Below are 22,958 nucleotides of genomic sequence, written 5' to 3' on the forward strand. Positions count from 1 at the left end.
GTTTATGTTCGCCCTGCGTTTATTGCATGCTTATGCTAAACGGCGAATCAAGCATGGTAAAGTGTACAATATTTTTATGCCATCAGAATTAACCGAATTTTATTCGACACGGCTTTGTGATAATGAATTTTGATTTCAAAATGCAACAATTTAGAAATGCGTATTTTACTATTGCGCACGTGTTTCCTTTTAGGTTTTATATTTGTAGTCGCGTTCGCAACAGTTGCTGTGCTCTGAGAGGAAAAACCTTCGACGGAAAACCCTTTCGACTAGAAGCGTTCTCCTTGTGGCAAGTTTTATTTGCCATTCTTCAGGGGTTATTACTTCAAAATATTATCTTGCTACAATTTGCGTTTTTAAATTCGTTATAATAAAAAAACAGGCACATTAGTTGCCTGTTATTAGTTAAAATTTTAAATTAACAATCACGGACAAATCAAAGTGAGTACGATGAAGCAATCAATCTGTCCATGTAAACGCCCAGTACATCACAACATCCAAATGTTTTGGTTTCGCGCGCGCATTTTCACCGTCTACCGTGCACCATGAATATCGGCGAAAAATACGAAAAGGACATTCCGAAACGATTGCAAAATGATACGATATTTGCGGAAAAAGTTACCCTCACCCGGCAGTGTTCAGCTGTGTACGTTATAACAGCCGAAAAACGTTTGTTTGAGGTTCGGGCGCGTTCGATTTTGAGTGAGGTGCCGCTTGTCGCGAGCTCAACCGCAACAAAAAACTACAACGATCCGATAGTAAACAATTCCCGGTTGTTTAACGATACCCCGTACGATATGGATACGTCCCCGGTTATAGATTACCACCAGCCCCGCACGATTCGCATCAAACTGTTTCGTGCAAATGATGGAACCAAGCGAAAGCTTTTTATTCTTGTTCAGCTGGATCGAACGTTGGTTGTGGTCGAGCGACGGGTTGTCGATGGTTGCGATGGTAACGCGTTGTTGGTGGTTCATTCGCGGTTCGAAGAGTTCCGTCAGCTTGAGTTGGTAGAAAACAGCCAGCGGCCAGGAAGTTGTGCAGTTCGGATCGATTTGGAAGATCGGGAAGACCCGATAGTGACTGACTTCCTGAATGGGGGAACCTTCGGTCGTGCAGGATCGTCTTCCCTAGAGGACAATTTTACCTGCTTTGATGAGGTGCTAAAAATGTTGCGTGAACAGACGGCCGAAAGGAAGGCGCAGCTAGAAACGTCCCGCTTGACCGTAAGCGAAATTTTTAACGGGCTAAACGAGCGGATGAAAATGGTCCCACCGCTGCTACGATCGTCCAATCCGGAAGAAAAGATCCCTTTGGTACGTTACGGTGATGTGTGGAAAAAGATCCACAACGATCGTTTGCTAATCGGTGTTCCACTGTACAACTGCACTTATAAGCGGTAAGTCATTTAGGTTTAGTTTGCTAGAATTTTATTATTGCCATTTCTTTTCGTTCTCCCATTATCCTTTTTTTTATTGCATAATCTAGAGACAATCGTTCAAATGTTAAGATTTTAGGAAAGAAACAGTCGTAAACGAATCAAACCTACAGAAAAACACACACATACTTATAGCGTACGAACAATCTTCTTTCCCGTTCCCAGTACGTGAAATCTTTGCGAGCAAATTTTGGTCTAATTGGGTTGAGGGAATTTCGAGCTACGATCCGATTGGGGAGGGGTGGTTTTCTTGTTATTTATTCTTACTATTACTACGACTACTCCAAAAGCCGAACATTTGTTTTAGAATAGAAACTCATCGCTCGATCGTTTTTGGATCGCGATTTGGGCGGGCGATCTTCGCTCTGATATCATGATATCCTGTTTTGTACATTTGACTACCTTTTACTTGACGTTTGGAATTGATATCTTTGGTGTTGAAACTTACGTTGGAATAGGAAAGTATATATTTGTTTGCTACACTAAAGCCTTCAAGCTGTAACGAAAGCGTGTGCTCCAGCTTGAAATCTGAAACTATTAGCTTCAAAAATTAAATCATTCTTCAAACGCGTGACTAGTTTAATGCACAAATTCCAACGTGTTTTTTAAAATATAAAACAATATTGATGGAAGCTGGAATTGTTTCCCAACGATTTGCTAATATAAAATAAAGAAAAAGTTCATTTAATACAACAAAAGTAGTAGGTAAAACTGTCGCGCGTGGTTCGAATGTTTCGAACAGACTTAACGTTCAACAAACATGCTAGCTACCTTACAAACTAGTATCAATCACGATTTGGTTCGAGCCTCGTTTGACTTTCGAAAGCTGCTTATTTCGTTCACCTATATTTGTTTTTTAATTTTGGAATTTTAATTTTCCTACATTACACGGGTCTCTGCTCTGCCGATCTTCCTTTCATATCCTCGCCGAGTTCCGCCTCTTGCGCCGAATAGAAGTTGCAGAAAAACAGAGCGAAAAAAAAGTCATGCAAAAACTGGTCGAGAAATAAATGACACCGAAATGTATGCAATTTAGTTTGCCGTCTCTTAAACGCTAATGGACGTATCTATATGTATATGTATATTATTGGGTGTTTTGATTATCCTTTTTTTCTCTCTCTCTCTCTATTCTGCTTCAAATATGTAGAAAATAGTCTGCTCCCTTTGGCGCGCTTGCGTTCTCATGTGTCTTTTCGCTTTACCTTTAATATATTAATCCACTAGTAATCCTAAAGCTGGTTCCACCACAGTAGTGTTGTCTTTTGTCTGTGTGTTTCTGTGTGTCTTTTCGTGTTGCTTTCTAGGCCGCCCAAAATCACCCGCTCAAGCTCAATGCTGGATGACGATTACTTAGCTGTCAAGAGTTTTGACGTGCGACCTCTACTGGAAAATAGCGGAACTTTGCTATCACTAGTAATTTGACGTAATGGTGTGATCTCACTATTTAATTTTGCCCCCTTTTTGTGCACATATTTTTGCTACAGAACGACGAGGGTCTTTAGAAAGGAGTGTTTTTGTTGACTTAGTGATCTATCATCAAGTAACGATTTTTTTTTTTTTACTGCGGGGGGATAGTTGTTGCTAGGTTGTTTAAAATTTTTACTTCCATCATTGAAGAACTCCCTGCCGCTCACCAAAATCGTCCCCGTTAATCCTTATAGTACTCCTTGGCACTGTAACCGAACAGTTCGAAATCGAACCGATAGTAATCGTACAGTCCCCGGATCTGGGCGGCGTCCAGCTCCGAGAAGAACTTCATCAGCATATCGTTCGTGTGCGCACCCTTGCCGGCATTTTTCCACTGCGGCTTGATGACGCTGTCCAGGTGGCCGATCGAGATGAGATAGTTCTGGTCCTCCTCGAGCGTCTCGAACTTGGCTATCACATCGTAATGGAAGAAGCAGGGCGTGCAGAAGTGCGTCACCGGCACCCAGTGCATATCGATCTCGAAGTGTGGATGTTTGATCTCATCCAGCAGGTAATTGACAAACTCGGAAAACGTTGGATACTTTAGCAGTGTTGCGGGCTGCATCAGGAAGAGAGGGAGAGAGAGAAAAAAGTGGTGACTTCAGATGTATGCACACAAGGGACACACAAGCGATTTGCAGGCTGGGCAGGGTGCACCATTACCTTCCCGTTGACCGTTTTCCTGTACTTCTGTATGATGCGATTGCCCAGCTTGTGGTGATGCGAGTTGGGTAGGGCATACTGGATCTTGTCCTTGTACGCACTGACCAGTCTTTCGAACGGATGTCGCACGATAATGAATGATATCGATTCGTTGATAGCTTCCTTTAGCTGATTATAGCAAAATTGAGAGAGAAAGAAGAAGGCGTCAGAATGAAAAGAAACGTGGAAGCACAAACAACCGGTAGTTATCGATATCGGAAACGCTATTTGATTATCACGCTGTGACGGGTACAGGTTTAAGGACAGGCTAGTAATGAAACAATCCCCCGAGGGAAAAAGGCACGTGTAAGGGAGCAAGAGCTTTTTCATTTCATCGTTGATAGCAAAATTATCATGTTTGGCATCTTGTTTGCATAGTTTATGTGTTGTTTGCTATCAACAGAGAGCTATGATACGACGTTATCAGGTGCAGCTGTTATTGATTTTAAGCGAATGTCCTTTTTTTGTCGAGATGGTGAATCATAGCGTGGAAATTGCACTTCAGCGTTTTATTAATGAAGCAGTTTAGAGCAATAAACGTATTGCACGAAAGAAGGCGACAGAAAGGTACCTTTTCGACCGACGGTCTAGGATACTTTTGCCGGGCCAGCTGCAACGGGACATCCTTCGTCTTTCGGAGAAACTGTGGTGAATAGCCTGCCATCAGATTAAAGTTGTACATCCATGAGGTGGATGCCGCCTTAAACACGTTGCACCAGACGAGATGGTACTCGTGCTGGATCAGATATTCCCACGCCTTCGGTTTATAGTTGTGCTCTGGTGAAGGGGAATAGAGGAAGGGTAAAGGTAAAGCGAAAAATGCTCAACTCACCGACCGGTATAGAAACTTACTGGACTCGTTCAATCGGTACTCGGCACACTTTTTCTGCAACCGCTCGACACGATGCTCCATGCGCTGCTTCATGTAGTCCATGTCCAGCCGGTACTGGCTGTTGATGGTGCTATTCTTAACGGTTCGCTGGTAGTGGTCATGATTCTGCCGGTCGTGTGCGTGCTGCCGATGCTGCACCAGCCGGAGATGGTGAATTGCTCCGTCCGGTGGATGAATGGGCGCACGGAACTGTAGCAACTGTTGGCGTGATGAGCCATTGCCGGCGATAGCTCCATACTGAGGGGGGGATACAAAAAAAGTGTATTGGCAAATAATTAAACAAGATTAGATGGACGTAGGATGTGGACTGTACAAATAGTAAGATTATACTTGTACAACAAGTCGGTTCTTTTTCTCTAAAGGTTCTTTTTCAATTTCTTCATAGATTTTTCAGGACCAATTTATATGTTAAAGTCTCCTAAAGATTGTGTAAAGTAATGTCTAAAATTAACTCTCTTTCCTGCCGAGGAGTCATCTAATGACATTTTAATACATCGTTCAAACAAATCGCCATGGCTAAAGGTGAATGAAGTTGTGGACGTAACTTCACTAAGGAAAAGCAATCACACCTTGCACGTGGAGCAATCGCGTGTTCCACCATTATTTACGCCTTGATTATTATGGTTAAAACATCCAGCGAATGGTTCCATCTCTCTAGATGATGACCACCGGGTCGCAAGTTCGGTATAGAAGAAATTGGTGACCTATTGCTGCCATTATGTTCAGGTTAGGTTGATTTTAGGACAAACACTACCCTGCGGTCACTGCAGCAAGGTTTCTTACGAAACAGCACGGTTGAATGAATGGTTGGTAATTATGCGGTACATTACATTACCCATTCACCGATGATCGCAGGCTGTTCCGCAGTGTGTCCACTGCTGTCTGTCGTTAACATTTTCATTGAGCGAAAAACGGAAATGAAAACGCGTTAGCTATATATACAAAAATATCGTTCTCTTTTTATAACCTTTTTGGTAGGATAAAAGTGATAAACTGGAAACGAAAAGTTTTCTTTTGCCTGGTAGCACGTGTCTCACAATGGAGGCGCCTGGTAGCTGCAATAAATTAAACTTTTTTTTTTTAATTTTCCCTATAGTGAACGCCATTTTAGTTGATTGTTCGAATGGAACATGTTCGTTACGGTGCCGTATTGCCGTACACCCGCTCCATCAATAATCGTACCCGGTGACCTACATTGCACAAGAGATAATATGCACCATATGCAACCCCCGGAATAGCGTTGCCGACCTGGAACTGCATCCGTCAGCAAACTGCACGAGCTAACCCCCCCCCCCCCTCCCCCTCGGGGCAAATGTGTCGGCTGTACCCAGTGTAGGTGGGTGATTTAAAACCCTCCTCTTCCGATATTGTTTCCCTTTTTGTGCTGTGCATCTATGCCGCTTCATACCCCGAAAAGCTTACAGTTATGCAAAAATAAAAGCGCTAGCACATCGCTTCCCCACAGCTCCGATGCTCTGAAAAGAAAGAGAGAGGGAGTTTTGACATCGGAACATTCAGAAGTTCTTCCGCCATGCATCGAATGTGGGAAGATATATTGTTTGCGCTTCAGTTTCCAACTTCGTGTCTGCATAAAAAAAACCCCCGGATTACGGAAATCGGTAACACAACCGTAAGCATATTTTTGGTCAACTTGCTTCTCCTTGGCATGGTTCCAGGTTGGTTGTGGTCGAAGTGTTTGGCGTTCCGAAAAGATTATTTTTCATTGCGAGAGCGGAGGTTCACAGGTTTGGGCCGTGTGAGTAGTGGAGTTTCAAAATTGTGATCGACCAAGCTCACTGACCGGAACTGTCTATCGATTTGTTTTTTGGTGCAAAGTGTGTGCTTTACGTGCGGTCGAATGTTTGCCATGCTATAAAGTGTATCCCGACGACCTTTTCGGTTCGTTTAGGAGTTTTCTTTTTGGCAAGAGGGTTGAAACATACATTTAAGTTTCTATGATGTTCTCTGGAAAACTTGCAAAGCATCTGTGTAAGAGTGTAAACAAAATAAACTATCGATAGCGATCGATGGAATTTAAATATATAAACTTGCGTAAGGTTTAGCCCAGCAGCATGAAAGGCCTATCTCTCGTAGATCAATATTATAACTTTAAAAAGGCGATTCATACATCGAACCAGCCATGTTGTGTGCTGTTAAGGACGTCGAGAGTAAGATAAACGTTAAACTTAATTTCCGGTTCTCACCCAAAAGAGCTCTTGAAGGGAGAAGTTACGTCGACAGAATTCGCATAAACGATGTCCCCTATTATCTAATGTTTCAAATATTTAAAAACCTTTTTATCCTTAATAAACCCATACAACTATATCCATACCTTCACAATATCTCTTTTCTTGGATTGTGTTGTGACGACTAATCCTTTTGGTTTGCTTTTTGCTCTCGCATTAAGGTACGCAATATAAGATTACCCGCAACGGACAAAAAGGCAGAAGAAAGAGCAAGATCTCGTCACACCGACCGGGTAAATTGTTCGCTTTAGAGCTGTCATTTTGAAATTCTTGCACAAAAAGCAAATTTTCATTTGTGCTTCCCCGTTGTTCTCGGCCCGTCCTCGCCGCTACTCGGCTATCTGCAGATAGTTTTGCAGTCTTTTCGTCCTAACCCGAGGTTCCGGATCCTCGTGTTTGTCAAGTAAAATGAACAGCGCGAAAGAAAAGCGAGTGCAGGCGAGATCCGGCTGCCACTGGAGTGTTGTCTAGTGAAGGAACTATGCCATAGACACGGCTTGACCTCGTGTAGAATCTGTGTTTTTCCGGCCCGTTTTTTTTTTCTACTTCACGGATGTGTTTCCTGTTGGACGATGTCTTCTGATGGGTAGTTCAAGCAGCAGCATTATATCTGTACAACGGGAAGGATAGGTAGCTTAGGGCTCGGGAAAAGGTGCACACTCTTTTATTGCGTAATTAAGAATGTGGTAAATGTGGCATCGTTTCGTCACGTACCGCTTAATGGGTGCTTCAAGCAGCGAGAAGATTAAAATCGGAAAAAAAGAACACACACACAACTACCGGGAGGACAAAGGAGGCAAAACGACAACGTCGATGGATGTGGAAGTTTTGGTTAGGGAACAACTACACGACCTGTCTTTTTGTTCCTTATTCAAGAAAAACGGTTTTTCTAGACGAGCTGTAGTGCATTGCTTTTGTGCAATACCATTCCCGTGTTTTCCGAGCCCTCTGCCCCTGGCGCTAAGGCGTGTTTTATTTGAAAAGACATTCTTATCGTGGCCGCTTACCACCGCCATCGAATATTTGCCTTTGAAAAGCAAAACTCGGAAAAAAAAGTGCAAAGATCAACCCAGTGGAAAAGTTGTACCAATGCTTGTCAAGTTTAAGTGCTGCGTGTGTGTCCGTTATCCAACAGAAAACCAAGCTGTGCTAACGTTCCGCTTATTGGATTACGTGGTGTGGTATGGTTTGTTCAAAACTACCACGGCCACATATATTGAAAACTCCTCCCCCCCACCCACAGCCGACAAAACGTGGGAAAACGAGTAAAAATTCCGATATCGTTTTACAGCCGGTAACATTCCGGACAGCGTGTCACTTCTTTTTTGCCTTTCGGCCACTACGGACACATCTTCTACACCGACACGTACGGTGTACGGACGATAAGGCTAGACCATGCCTACCATAACACGCTTTCGGTGGTTTCATTTATCGCCATGTTGAAGCCACCTGCCAACAAGAATGCGGCATTCGCCTTCCGGCACCCAAAGCATCCAAACATTTGATCATCAGAATCAGCAAATTTGCATTGTGAAAACAACCACAAGGATGAATGCAGTGTGTGGCGACAGCTGGGGATTCGCTTGTACCATTGCTCCTGCCGGGGGCTGGATGTTGGATGACTTTTACGTGCGACGCACGATCCTTTTACGACGAACCAAAAGGTATCAACATCACGCCGGCTGGTTGGATTGAATCCGATGGAGAGCTTTGTGTAAATTAATGGCATGCGTTACCCAACATTCGGATGGGGTAAGGAAACAGTTCTCGGTCCTTGGTATACACTTACCAGGCACTGACGTTCGGTGTGGCTTTGTTTGACGGAAAGAAAACCCGAATAAGGAAGGCCTGCTTCTTCGAAGGGAATGCTCACCAACCAACCGGGTAAGGTATGTATATTGACTTGAACATTTCGCAATTGCAAACATCTCTACCAACTGTTTGTTTGTTCGTCCTTAGATTGTCGCAACGTGTCCCTCTCAAAGTTCCCGATTTATAGAGGACATCGACTTACTGATGTGGAAAATCAAACTCACAGATGTCCTAATAATCACGCTCTAACGTTTGACAGAAGCTTTCTATCTAAATTGGCTATCCGTTAGACAACGCAGAGAGCTTAAAACTTGAGGCTCTAGCGTTCGCATTAAGGGTCCGCAACTGGTGGAAAACTGAGCTATCGAACAAGAAAAGCTATAGAGCTTTTGATTGTAAAATGAGATTAAATAAATTATGAATTTCAAAATGTAATCAAAGAAGAAAATTAACAGAGTTCAACACCCGACTAAGTCAGTTCGAAGCGAGAAAACATGACCAAACGGAAGCTCGATATTGGCAAACATTCTTCAGTCAGCTCAGAGCTACGGAAAAGGGTGTCGAATAAGTCAATAGCCTTTCGTTTCTTTTAATGCTAGTTTGGTTTAGTTTGGTGATGATAGGCCAGTTTTAATGGTTTTATTCGTAAAGTTCTGAGCCAAAAATTCCTATGGAAGTTGAGAAAAATGTTTCTGTTCAAGGCAAGGCTTGCCATTTTCATTTTAATCACTTTCCCTTTATCAGCCTTAAATTTAGGGACATCTGTGGTTGTAAAGGGTGAGGTTTATCGGAACTATTATCGACAGCATCATCAAAAATTCTTCCTCTTGGCTTATCGAGCGGAATTTGCTGATAACACGTAGTTAGTCAGTCCTCACTACGAGGGACGTTCCGGATGGGATTTGAACTTCGGCCCTGCCGCCGTCAACAAAAACAACAGCTTGATGAATGTTTTATGTCTTTCACTAGGAGTCATTATATCGATTTACTTGGAGATCAATAATCATCACTATACAATGGGTAGGGATGCGTTAGAATATTACTTTTACCCGTGAATGAAAAGAAGGAATCAACGATTCATCCATATGAACGATTCCATACATACCGCCATCAGTAGTAAACATCAGTGGAAGTCGTGAGGGAAAACTTCATTGCCGGGGTTGTGTAGGAGACTTTCCTCGTATACATATTTGAGTGAGTGTCACTATGTCTACACATTTACACCTTATAAAGAACGATTGCTCAACATCACGATGTGATGTGTGGATGTTGTTTGCAATGATTTTATTTTTACTCTACAGATCCTGTCCTCCTACTGTGTCCTGTGTCCTACTCCTCCGGAAACACAGCATGTTCTGGTGTCCTAGTTTTGTTCGACTTTTATTTTCTCTTAGGAACGAAGAAGATACTGCCTCCGGTGTGAAGCTGCTGTATATGTGCTCTGAAAACACGTTTTGCGATGCTTGAAATACGACTTTTCTATCGCTAGTTTTATGTCAAGCCCCTCGTCGTCGATCTATTAATTATCGTAGAAAAACAATCTGAAAGTATTTTTCTACTCGGTTTTTGCAAATCAATTCGACTCAATACGGATCTTTTTTGTGCTTATATCCGTTGAAGTGCTTCACGGAGTTTGCACGCATAAAACTTCAGCTAAAGCTCCCGGCAGGCACTGTTGGAAGGGTGGTCGTAAACCGGTCGTTTGTTTGCCGGAAGTCGTTTGATTTGTAGCAGTTATCGATTATCGGACACTAAACGGTTGCGCAAAGAATTAAAAGTGAAGGCCATTGTCCCAATGTGGGGTTTACCTTTTTGGGTGATAACCTTTTTTCCCTGTGTCTAGCGCGTGTATGTCTGTGGTACAAGCAAACTATATGCGACAGAAATGTCCAAGAAGCAGAAAAGATAAACACACAACAAATGAAAATAAAACAAGAAACTTCGAGGAAGGAATCATTATAGATCACTTTACTCGTTTTGCGCGTCGCTAGCTTTCACGTCAAAAGGTAGTAAAAAACCATTGGACCGTTGAAAATTGTGAGGCACTTGCCAGAAAAAGGTTTTTCGCCACGTGCTGCTGCTGTCGTTCCGGAGCGAGGAATACACTCTTGGGGTTGAATAAATTTGTGCCGTACGATGGGGGCTATTTAAACGCGTTACAGCTTATGTAAAGGCTAAACAATTGAAACGCAGATCCCACCCGGGTGGGGAGGGTGCAAAATTCTAGCCAAAGCTTGGGATGTTTCCTTTTTTTCTGTGAAGTGGCGGTGTGTCACTTTGGTGTGTGTGTGTCCCCGCCTCGTAGTGGACGAATAAATTGAAACAGATATTGAACTTTTTTGGCTTTGTTCTTGGGATCCTTCCCGCTACGGGCCACTTGATGTGATGTGATCCCTGTTTGAGTATTCTCAAGTTTGTTTCTTGTTGTATTTCCTTTTCATATTTTTTTCTTCTAGCTGTGGGTTTTTGTTTTAAGGTGAGCACACACACACACACACAACTCGTCCGAAGCGAGTTGGAATCTTGTGTCCCTTCTTTTCGATCCCGTCCCCGAGCTCTCTAACTATGGGACTGTTCGTTGTCAACGAACCGTCCAATGAATGGATATAGACGAAATCTTCGGCAAGTGTTCCTCGTCCCCAGTCCAACCGTCCATCGGCATCGATTTGGAGGCACAGTTTTGTATCGGTACCGAAGGGAGGAACACAGGTTCCATCAATTACCGGGGGTCAATGGTTAGTGCAAACAAACTCTCTCTGTTATCCTTCTGCTGGTTTTCGGGCATATTCCAACGGTCAACCGTTGCTCATGTACGATTCATGCCTTTCAACACGAGCTTGGAATCCCAACAACACAAGTTTCATATGGTTGAAGGCTACCAAAGTGATAAATAAGTACGTCGGGGGTTCTCTTACTTCCTAGCGCAAATAATCCAGGAAGAAAATGGAGTGTTTTGTTTGGGAATTACCTATTGTTTGGAACCTTCATTTAGGGCCTTTCCATTTGTGGGTATTATCTAATCGGGCATTGTTGTATCCCGATTGTCGGTGTGCTAGCAAAAAGGGAAAACTATAATGACTGTGGTGCTTTGATTTCATTTGTCATTGAAAAGGATTTAATTTTAGATTGACCGTTAAAAGCGGGTTTGCTTTGGCGTAATCATGCAACGCTGCGTCATTATCCGCATCAATAATTTCCCACGCTGTTCGCTTAAGGAACCTGCCAGTGGACATTGTTTGTGGATTTATTATTGAGACCCATGTGGGAACTAAGTGGCAGGGCTAAGACCATTATGGATCTATTCCGTAATCAGCTTAAGAATAGAACATGTTATCATTGACTTATCTCTTTCTCTCGCACTCTTTCGAACAGTTTGAGTTCATATTGGCGTGACAAGAATAGAAAATATGCTAACAATTGTTCATTGGTAAGTGTTAAGAATAGTTATCTTTAAGACATTTTTAGATTGCTATAAAAGGAAAAATGAGTCAGTGATTATATACAAACGTTCGTGCGTCATGCAACCGAAATGTTCGTTGGTCATTCATTCAGCTACCTGCCTGACACACTATGTTGAAGCGTAATGCTAAAACCTTTAAATTACGTTCCTTTAGCCATTATATTTCTTTAAACTTGTAGAAACAAAAAGATGAAATAGTCGCTTCTGTAGTATGTGCTATAATACTTTATAGCAAAATGGTCAGGCCTTTCAGGACGTCGCACATACAACAGCAAAATCATCAGATCTTCTACTATACAACAGAAATCTAAAAATTATCTATTCTATTCGCAAAACTTACCGTATACTGGCGAAATCGGTAGAGATGATCGGAGGTGATTAGGTAGAGTACGGTGAGTGGAATAACTGAGAGGGTGGTAAAGAATAGAAAGAGGCGCTTAATGATGCGCCATTTGGTCCTGGTGTGTCCTTTCATGTAGTCGCGCCACGCTTTCGTCCATCGATCGTCCTTCGATCCGATTAGACGCTGACAGAGAAACGGAATAGGTGGCAAAGAAGAGTGTTGTCCACTCTTCCAGTGTGTAACCCCGGCGCCCACGTCCCACGGCCACGGAAGGAATGTTGTGCAGAGTGAACCAGACGAAAGGTTTCGCGGACCCCACGTTACTGCTGGCTGGTGGAAAATCCTCAAGAACCGTAGCACACTGGAGCGTGCTGCTGCTCCCGGTGAGACATAATTGCACCCAGTTTGGGAGCTGGGGAGAAAAGTGGTTGTACCACCCGACCTGCCCGGACGTTGATTGATTGCGCTGTGATTAGCGACGAGAGCCCTATTCGGACACGATCCTGTCACGAGTGCTCAGGAAAGGGCATCGAAACCTAAAGAGAAAGGAATGAGAGGAAAATGACAGTTTTTGTTGTTAGCTTTAAGTACAAAAGGCCGGAAATGTGGCGCATAAAATAGGTGAAGTTTTCTTGCTCATTTACATCTTCTTTGTTTATGCCGGGCTTGTGCAGTTCCGGTAAGAGCAACACCGTCGATGCTAACACGAAGATAATGTGATGAGCTGCAATTACGCATTAGCTCTGGTTTTACTTCGTACAAACTGGGAGCACGTACACTGTGTGTCTTAGTGTGTAGCGTCATTAGCCAGTCCTTAAGCACTCTTGCCTAAAGGGTGTGTGAAGAAAGTGTGCATAACAGCGGATACAAATGACGATAGTCGGCAGAGCATGTGAAGTAGATTTGGTCGGAGCGTCAGAGAGGTAAAAAAAAATTGGATAATTGGTGTGTGGGCAGAAAGGTACGATTGAGAGGATTGAGCTGCTTAAGAATTGTTGTAATCTGACAGGCGAATGGCTAAGAGAAGCAATTGCTTGCTGGCTAAATGAAGTATTTAAGATAAGAGGTTTGTGGAATTTGTGTTGGACTTGAGCAGGGATAGATTTGTATTAAAAACATTCCACATATTTCTTTATTTATAGTTGAATAAAAAATCTCGGTGATTATCTGCTGCTGAAATTCTTTCTTAAGTATTTTGTCCTGCTGGTGACCAGCCAACTTCCTTCACCTTTGGCCTAGTAAGTGGTTCTCTCGTTCTCGGCATCCTATTGCCTTCAACTATATCCTCAACTCTGTTCTGTTTTCTTGCGATCTAGGTGTGATCCTCAACTTCATACTTCACTGTCTATTTCGAGTCGTTCATATCGATACTCTACAAGATGAACCGTCCCATTCGATCATCAAGGCTTGCTGCTTCTGAAGCCCAGCTACTCAAATTTGGTCCACTAAACTCAGATTAAGCATTGCCTTACTAAAGTTGTGTTCATGCGCTTTTCGGGTCGTCTACTTGATATGTGGGATCAACACTTGGTCTTGGGAATCATGGGAGAGGACTCTAACAGACCGTTTCTCGTACGACTTCGTTGCTTCAACAGCCTTTTCTCCGTATTCCGTATTCTTATCTTAACCATAACTCTCTTTTTCTTCTCCTTAAGTTGTTAAATAAGCCTTAAATATTGTTAAACCTTTGAGGCGGACAATGAGCAAATTTATCGATAAAGATTATCAATGACGCTTATACCGTTACAAGAATATTGCTTTAGTGCTGCACAATTTGTAGCTACTAATCTTCTACGGCCTCTACACCTTCCGTCTAAACGGTGATAGAAGGGAAGCTCACATGACAGTGTGAAGTGCGTGCGAAAGTGTTAAAAGAACACACGACGTAGCTAATTACACGCTCTCTAGTCGCAGTACATGGGTGATGATTGTTTCGCCAAAACGCTACACACTCACCTGATGACTGATGCTCATATTTGATTATTTGGGATGCAATGAAACACACTGGAATTGCACAATTCATTGCCTTATTTTTGCTCTGAACGCTGTCTAGCTAAGGGTGTGTTTATTAGCATTTAATGTGCTTTTGCAAACATTTTGATTCAACATAGAAACTTTAACTGGTTTAACTTCGTGGTGTAGGAGTTGTGCAAGAACTTGCCAACCATCGACACTACGCCCCTTTAAAAATGTTTTGAACAACAGGGCCACAAAAGTTTGGAGAGCCACAACCGCATGACGCATCACATACCTTTGCTGGGGTTTGACCAAAAAACTAAATAAAGCGATTTGGGCTTTTAAATAATCTCAGCATTAAACGAGCACTAAAACAGACATGAATAGGGCCTGTGTAACTGCACGGTGAAAAGTAAATAATTTAACTCGTCGTTGTTGTTTTTTTTTTCGAGTCTCATCCACCAGCAGCGGAAGTTGCTTAACTTCCGAAAGTAATTTCAGTGCTTATGATATGGATCGTAGAATTGCGAGGCGAGAAGGGAAGCCCCGAACTAGTTAGGGCTATGGATGTCACGCACAGATCTGATCTATGCCCGAGGCTCTCCGATATGCTAGTTTTAATGACTTACAGTGTGGTGGGTGGTGGTCGGTTGCGCGTGGCGTTATCGCGCTCCTATACCAAAGATTAGCCTCTGTGTTCTATTTTGACGGGTTTGCTCTATAAACTTGGGGGTTTTTTATGCTGCTAAATAAGCAACGGCATTGTTACTCTTCAAAAACCAACTGGTTCAACTCTTTTTGTGTGGTTTTATATCGTTCTTTTGTCCAAATTATTGTGCAACAGATGCTGATTTGTAGATACTGTTGGCGGTTGTTGCCGCAGCACTCACATACACACACACACACTGAGAGACACTCCAATGAGTTTAATTGAACGCGATACGTGCACGAGCATCGAAATGCTCGCCCGTGCTCCGTGATGTTTTGCGCGTCCGTTACGCCGCAAGATGGTCTAAGATTCATGCGATTTGATCACGCACTGATAAGAGACCCGTGTGTGGGATGGACGTCCGGGGGTTTGCAGGCGCAACTCCTATGTACATGAGATTGATTTAACCCCCACCACGGTGGGGAGACCGTGGGGTGAGGTGTGGAAACGTGCGTGGCAGAGAGGCACGTTACAAAACGTGACCGTGGGCCGTAGATTTGATTCTCGGCAAGCCACACTGCTGTACTGTGTGTGTGTGTGTGTCTGTGTCGGGTTGAATCTCGAGCGTTCTCCGGTAATGGAGCAGTGGTTTCCCCGTTTTCCGCCTTTTGATTGCTACCTCCGGGGTGGGTGTGCTGAAGGTCTGATAAAGGTGGTGGTGGTGGTGGAGATAGAAATTGAAAACTGACGAGGTCAAGAGATACTTATGTTGCCAATGTGAAGGCCATTTCAAAAACGGTTGGGGAGAGGTTTAATATTTCCACTGGAGATTGTGTGTGTGTATTTGTCGTGGGTTTGTTGACTATGCGTTCGTGCATAGTGGTAAATGGCATCTATAAGGTTCATTTATAGCAACTACAACTCTTATCTACCTTTCATTTGGTACGCAATGTGAAGTACACAGGTGGCAATAAATTTAAGCATTGCATTTTATTTCTACCGATTTAGCCGATTACTCGCAATAACTTGCAGCAAATTGTTTCTGGGAATTATCACATCTGTCTGGTTAGTATTACGAGCGGTTGGAATGGTAATTTATACATATTTTCAAATTAACTTTCCAGAAAAAAATATGAATTGCCTATGCAATCTTTTGTGTTTGGTTCGGGGATTTTTTAAAATTACATATACTGATGGTCTTGCATAAAATGACTATTAATGTTGTGTGTTGTTGTGTATTAAGTGTTTAAGCACTGAAATTTGTGTTAACTTGCAATTCAACCAATCATTTGGTCAATACTGTATTTTCTGTATAAGAACATGAATGATTATTTTTCTAAAATAATCATAAAATAGAGCAGTTTTGAAAATTCATAACAATTAGATCAATTAGATTCGTTAAGTTTATAGAAAATAGAAAAAAATACAACAACAATAACAAACATGTTATGAATGAAGTTTTTTGAAGACTGTAAATTTTGAGGAAGCAATTGTTTATTTAACCTTCTAAACATACTGTTCAACAAAAACTTTTTTTTGGTTAATTTTCAATGTTTTTGATATCTGTCAGATTTCAAAAAATTATGCAAAAGATTATTGAAGAAGAGCTGTTTTTCATAATAAAAAAAGAAGATTTTTTTTCCATAAAACCTGTCAATGAATTTTCCATTATATTGAGCAACAAACAGATTTCCGGCGCTCAGACACGACATCAAAAAAATATTAAATTTTTTTTTCTCTCTGAGCCATTTAAAAAATTTTATGCACACACTTATTCCCATTAGTGTACTGCTTCCGATCATGACAAGGTTTGCATTTTCAGCACCTATTATTAAGCAGTTGTTCATTTTCCACTACCATTCGATCGTTTGAGTTTTCATCAATAATGTAACTGCATTGCGCTGATACCAGGTTCGGTCGGGGAAGGGGTTTTGGTGTGACTACAAAATGTGCCGTCTCCAGATTCCGGTGCCATGTCATCCAGCCGATGGCGTCAGCTCTATCACAAACAAGTGCACACTAATCTTGTGCGTTGTAATGTTGCGCTTCAATTGGTTAGTTTATCAAAAGGCACCTTCGACACAGTGTTTTGCACAGTGCTGACAGAAAGCGCGGTGGTACGAGGGAAAATGCATTCGAGCCCGTGTGCTATCTATCTTTGTGTCGCTTTATGATGCACCAAACCGACACTCGCGACCGTCAATGACAATCACGCTCAGTTAATGATGTTATCATCTTTGCCATTGCACGAACAACGTGTGGTATCGGTCGTCGCAGACCTCCGCAGGAAGACATGTAGACAGAATGGAAATTGGTCCAACCGACGGCGATATCACACAGCACCGGGGTATGGCGTAGGGAAAGTGAAGCTAATTAGCTTCCAAAATTCAATTAAAAAGTTTTCCACACGCTTGTCACGACCGCTTGAGATAAGAGTTGGTTGTTCTGCGTTCCCGCATCAGGCTTGAGTAAAGAACGATGTTGATGTTTTGTTCTACCTTTTTATCCATGCACCCACATACACCCACACACACACGGACAAGTAGTATGTGTGCTATTTGTCATGCAAAGGATAAAACGATCAAGACGACCACCCCACCAGCATGGAGGCGGATGGAGGCGCCCAGTTGAACACGCTGCATGTGAAGCACGAATGATATGCAAATTAACCTTTTATACTATACCGTTTCGCTTGGGTTTTCATAGATAAACGGCACGAAAACGGTACGGTACGGTAGTTGCAGCAATGTATTTTTTTTTGTTTTACATAATTAATAGTGTTTGTGGGCATTGTGTTTACGGTGCGTTGTGATCAATTCGCGCCATAAAACGAAAAAACTAAAGCTTATCATGGTGGAGTAGAAATAATGTTCATTGTGGCTGCTGAAGATTAATTAGGGGGAATAATTATTTAATTCCAGCAATTTTACTTTTGAAGGATTTATTCCTACAGAACGGTCTGGTCGTACTATTGTTGGAGTATTCATATCTTCCAATGTGTTTAGTGAGAATTCAGTGATTGGATGATCCGAGAAAAGCGATATTAAATTTACCCATTTAATAACAAGTATTGAAATTTATGCTCACTACTACTCAGCTCATTATCTTCTTCTTCTTGGTTTAACGATCCGCTAGGTAATGTGCAGAGAGTCGAAGGGCTTCCGGGATTTATTGACACCTCGTATTTGGATAGTCATTCCTCATTGCTGGGGAACTATCCGGATGGGATTTGGATCACGGTCCTGCCGTATAAAGGACCGGCACCCCTGTCATCTCTACCACCGATTTGCTCGAATGGCCTACGAGATTTATTGATACCTCGTAGCTGGATAGTCATTCCTCATTACTGGGGAACTATCCGGATGGGATTTGGATCACGGTCCTGCCGTATAAAGGACCGGCACCCCTGTCATCTCTACCACCGATTTGCTCGAATGATACCTCGTAGCTGGATAGTCATTTCTCATTACTGAACTCTGAACTGAACATTCATTGACCCTCAATCGTACCATCCAAAATAATTCTGTCCCACACGATAATGTTCCTTACAGATTGTTTCTATTTGTACGAACCCTTCTCTGTTTTATCTGGCCACCAAACCTCCGATAACCAACTCAATCCTCCAACGTTTCACGCTCAATAATTTTCGATAACGGAGAAAAAGAGGGCTCAGGGTTATCATCATTTAACCTCACGTTGGTGCATGCCCCCTTGCTCGATACTGTTTGCTTAATCAAACCTCATTTTTAACCCTTTCACCGCTACCTTGCCGATACGAGCGCTCTGTATCGATCTATTCTATTTCCCACGACTTCCGTTCGGTTTGAGAAAGAACGCCGTGAATTTCTCACACTGTTGGAGCATACACTCTAAGCACGCTCGCCCGTGATCTCTGTGGCAAACACAATGCAAACAAAATGAAGCCGTTATTGCTGGAGGGTTCGGTTGCTACGTAGCGACGTCTTTCGTATACCCCGGCTTCTGGTTTGGGACCGATTTCTTGCAGTTTTTTTTTTTTACTAAAAATTTTCCACAATCTAGCGAAAGCAACCTACAGGAAGCTTTTATTTCCTTTAGAAGTATTTTCATGGTAATGTTTTGTTCGTTGCAGACAAGAAATTGTTCACTCAATTTTTGGGTACTCACAGAAGAAGAACGCTCACACTTTAAACCATGCTGCTCCGGAGTTCTCGAGTCTCCTTACACATAAAAAACAAAGCCGAACCTGATCCCCTGCAATCGGTTGTCACTGTTTGCACAATTTCGCACAACGCACTGCACCAAGAAATGCTGCCGAAGCCGAATCACCGTATCGAGAATGAAATGATATATTGGGATTGTTGCGATAAAGCGTAGCACATGGTAATGATGATGATGCATTCAAAAGAAACGCACGGGAATCAGTTACGCCACGGCACAATATTCACATACTCGGACACACACACTGCCTTTGACGTTCATGCACCGGCGGGGGAAAAATAAACCGTGCGGTAATAACCCGTCGCGGTGGCAGCAATGCAGAGGTGACACACGGGATGTCCACTGTACCGAAAATTGAACGCTCGCCGTCACGCCTATCTGCCCACTACCTTCTTCCCACCTACTCCCGGATGACACGAAATTGCGCCAGAATAGGCGAGAAATCACTTACAAAAATAGAACAAAAACACTATTTGACGTGCCGACCACCCCACAACGCCATCAGAACAACTTCGCGGTGCGGTTGTCCCCTGGTACCACGGTACGACACGACAGAAGAATCGTTTGACACAAAAGAGCGTGGTACTCTCGGGCGGTGATGATGATGGTCGGTACTCCGAATGCCGCACGCAGCCGCAAAAATCCCCGAAACCGGGCTGGTGCGCTCTATCCCACTTTCGCGTCCGGAAGCGGAATCGGCAAGAATCGCCACGACACACCGATACGCAATCACTACCGCTCTTTCGACGGGGTAGTGTGCGAACCTTCTTACCCGATGCTCTAAATCGATGATATTCACACGGGTTGTTGTGTACACTCTCGGTGTCCGGATGTGGTCCGGTTCCGTCGATGTTTGGCATGGGACTGACCGAAGCCGTCGCTGGACGCCCGCTGCTAACTTCCCGAGCAGTGTGTGGTCGGGTTTACGGGTTCGGTTGGCTGCAGCAGTGTATGGCGCGTGCTCTCACGCTCTCGCAGTTTTTGCGATTTGATAAAGTAGTCGCCGCGAACCACAGCGAGTGCGTCTTTTGAGTGAAGAGAGTGAAGAGCTGTTGCGAGCTGAATTCAGTGCAGTCCTCCGCATTGTATGCGTCGGTAGAACAACGCCATCAGTTCTTGCCGATGGATGTGGATGGGATCCAATTACCGTGAACTACTTGCAAATGACCTGAGCGCGCGCCATGTGTACTGTCGGCTCGTCCTTGCGAGTGATGGTTTGCTGCTGACGCGATGTGGTGTGATACTAAAACTGCGTGTCTGAAGGGGAAAATACCGCTGGAAAATGAGTGCCGTCTAGTAACGGAACGAAGGGCACTCGATGTATTTTAGCAATCGAGCAGCATGACCGTACTGATGTTGTTACAGTGCATTTTCTTAAAGTAATGGTTCTTGTGTCTATTTATAAAAAGTATATCAGTATGATTTACTTAATTAAATACAATTCACCGTTCGGAATATAAAATAAATTTAAAAAAATCTATAATTCTTTTTTTAATTTCCTTGGTGTTTTTTTATGAAAAGACGACGGTTTGCGCAGTATTGTCAACTAAATACTATGAATATTGGAGAGCCGGCCTAAAAAAAAAATTGATAAGAATTCCAACTGGACCATCGGTCCCCTTAGTATATTTTATAAAATAATTTGTTAAATTATTATTTCTTTTAAATGCATTTAAAAGTATATATAATAAGCAATACGGCCTGGCCGTCCTTTATGAATAAAAAAGTATATATTTTATTTTATTTTTTTCATTGCAGACGATTAACCCTAATTAATCTTCGATTGATATTATTGACCGAAAATAATGAGGCCACAGCTTTCGCCACCCGATTCTTTCGACTCCGGGATGATGACTACGACTTTAAATCCTATCACGAAATTATGGAAATGGAAGATACATTCCAAAACGAGCTTACCTTCCACCAGGAGTGGGTTGCCGAAAAGGTAGTTTACAAACACCAAATTGCACAATTTGGAGCCACAATAATGTTATCCTATTTTGCTCTTACTTTTAGAAAAATGTTCTTTATTCGGAAGAATCCGCCATTTTCCTAGCAATCTGTGATCTGTCCTCGCTGATTCCACTTGGTCGTGGATTTGAATTTTCCTGTTTCGTCACTTACAACATTGAAACGTTCAGTACGGATTGTGACGATATACAACTAAACGTGGGTACGGTGGAGCTTCTTCAGCAACAACTGTGCAGCCCTGAGCTGTGGGTCCAGTTCCGCACCGTGTCCGAAATAGGCCGTGATTTGCTCGCCGTAACGTCCACGTCCGATTTTCTTTCGCTGGAAGTTCGATACAAGCGTGAACCTACCGTCGCAATGAAGGAGTTCTGTGTCGGTAGATTAGGTTTTGTGGAAGTGATATCGACCGCCGTAAATCAAACTGTGCTATACTGTGCTGATAACACGTACTGGCAGGGTACGATGATAAGATTGGATCGGATGGAGGAGAAACTTTTGCGGATGAAATTATACAGCAGGTAGGTTTGCGGCGCTTTTGATCGTTTCTATTGTATCGTCCACCTAAAAATATAATTTTCCTTTCTATCCTCGTTCAGATATTCACATCAAATATTAACGCTACTACAATCGATATACGCCGATTACGAGGAGACTTGTTCGATTGATTTGTGTTCAACCGCCCAGAATACAACAGTTCAAGAACTTAAGCAACGTCTTTTGGATGAACTGCAGAGCAAAATAGAACAACCATCCGAGAGAAGCGTATGCATGCAAAAGGAATTCTGCACCGATAAAGTTTATTGTTCGTTAGACATGCGAAAACCACGGGATAGTTAGTTGATGTTAACCAGATCGGCTCCATCGCCATTGCCACGATTGTCGATTGCAACGTGCACGTTTACCATCGCCGGATTACGATGAGTTAAGGTAGGGCCATCTTCGTCTTCATGCACGTTCGGTTGATCATCCAACGTTAGGTAGGGCTCAGGATCTTGGACGTGTTCTGCATCCTTGAGAATGTCGACGTAGATAGCCACCGCAGGATTCTCGTCATCCGGCACGTAATGTGCATTGCTCGAAATTACACTGTTTTCATCCGGTACCAGTATAGTTTTGTCAGCGTCAGCTAGCAATGGAATGGGGTTTGCCATCGTTAGGGATAGCACCGCGAAAGCCACTAGTAGAAACAATAGTTTCATGTTGATTTTATTTTATAAAGTTCCACACAATTTTTCCGATCCCGTTCAACACTTGATGCACGTAAGGAGTAACACAAATTTTAGCTGGCTGGAAGACACAATATCGATAAAACTGGACAGTCGGATTGCTTAAGCTTTTATATGGATTGCGGTGGGCTGTAAAAGGAAGATGATTCGTTATCGTTTTATTGAGTGTCCATGATGCTATTTTTGCGCCCGGAATCGTGTAGATAATAGATACGAAAAGTGCATTTGTATGGTATTATGGAAGTGCTTTTTTGTTACCAACCATGTATGTGCTTTAAATTACCTAAGCCGTGAGTGAAAAAAAAAAACATTTAAAAAAATCTTAAAAGAAAAAACTTATTTTTTGTTTCAAACTGTACTTAACGTTCATATTTCAACATGTTTTTCTGTTATACTGGCTCATCTTTGTTGATCCATAACGCTGTATAACAGAAGAAATTGACAGTTGTCAGCTGTTGTCAACAATGCGCGTTGAAAGGGCCAGGTTTTCAGCTTCATTATTCGTTTTAAAACAAAAATATATATTTTTTTGCTTTCCAAAAGTACTACACCTCGTAGAGTATCTGTTTTCGAATAGTTTTATTGAACTTTATAAA

General features: G+C 42.6%; 3 protein-coding genes across 6 annotated transcripts in view; 1 reads left to right on the forward strand and 2 right to left on the reverse strand.

Annotated features, from left to right (window-relative positions):
* LOC126562245 (protein henna) overlaps window positions 1–22,958 on the reverse strand; it is a 754,155-nt gene that overhangs the window by 537,649 nt on the left and 193,548 nt on the right. The gene's annotated exons all lie outside the window — the stretch shown is intronic.
* On the forward strand, window positions 546–21,973 carry LOC126561918 (uncharacterized). Its single transcript, XM_050218288.1, has 4 exons — window positions 546–1,399; window positions 20,924–21,110; window positions 21,182–21,654; window positions 21,733–21,973. Exons 1-4 carry the CDS (start codon window positions 546–548, stop codon window positions 21,971–21,973), a joined length of 1,755 nt encoding a protein of 584 aa, XP_050074245.1.
* On the reverse strand, window positions 3,087–12,567 carry LOC126562437 (carbohydrate sulfotransferase 11). The gene is made up of 5 exons (XM_050218948.1): window positions 12,358–12,567; window positions 4,460–4,736; window positions 4,179–4,384; window positions 3,569–3,736; window positions 3,087–3,464 (listed from the first exon to the last, which is right to left on the reverse strand). The coding sequence occupies exons 1-5, from the start codon at window positions 12,490–12,492 to the stop codon at window positions 3,087–3,089; spliced, it is 1,164 nt and encodes a 387-aa protein (XP_050074905.1). The 5' UTR covers window positions 12,493–12,567.

This window comes from Anopheles maculipalpis, chromosome 3RL (assembly GCF_943734695.1).
Source record: "Anopheles maculipalpis chromosome 3RL, idAnoMacuDA_375_x, whole genome shotgun sequence".
NCBI lineage: Eukaryota > Metazoa > Arthropoda > Insecta > Diptera > Culicidae > Anopheles > Anopheles maculipalpis.

What these genes read in the sequence shown, in the direction of transcription:
- LOC126561918 (XM_050218288.1), top strand. Translation starts at nt 546, where the DNA reads ATGAATATCGGCGAAAAATACGAAAAGGACATTCCGAAACGATTGCAA. An exon ending in AGGAGTGGGTTGCCGAAAAG is followed by an intron (nt 21,111 to 21,181) that starts GTAGTTTACAAA and finishes TCTTACTTTTAG; the next exon opens with AAAAATGTTCTTTATTCGGA. An exon ending in CGGATGAAATTATACAGCAG is followed by an intron (nt 21,655 to 21,732) that starts GTAGGTTTGCGG and finishes ATCCTCGTTCAG; the next exon opens with ATATTCACATCAAATATTAA.
- LOC126562437 (XM_050218948.1), bottom strand. Translation starts at nt 12,492, where the DNA reads ATGAAAGGACACACCAGGACCAAATGGCGCATCATTAAGCGCCTCTTT. An exon ending in ACCGATTTCGCCAGTATACG is followed by an intron (nt 4,737 to 12,357) that starts GTAAGTTTTGCG and finishes TCCCCCCCTCAG; the next exon opens with TATGGAGCTATCGCCGGCAA. An exon ending in CTAGACCGTCGGTCGAAAAG is followed by an intron (nt 3,737 to 4,178) that starts GTACCTTTCTGT and finishes TGCTATAATCAG; the next exon opens with CTAAAGGAAGCTATCAACGA.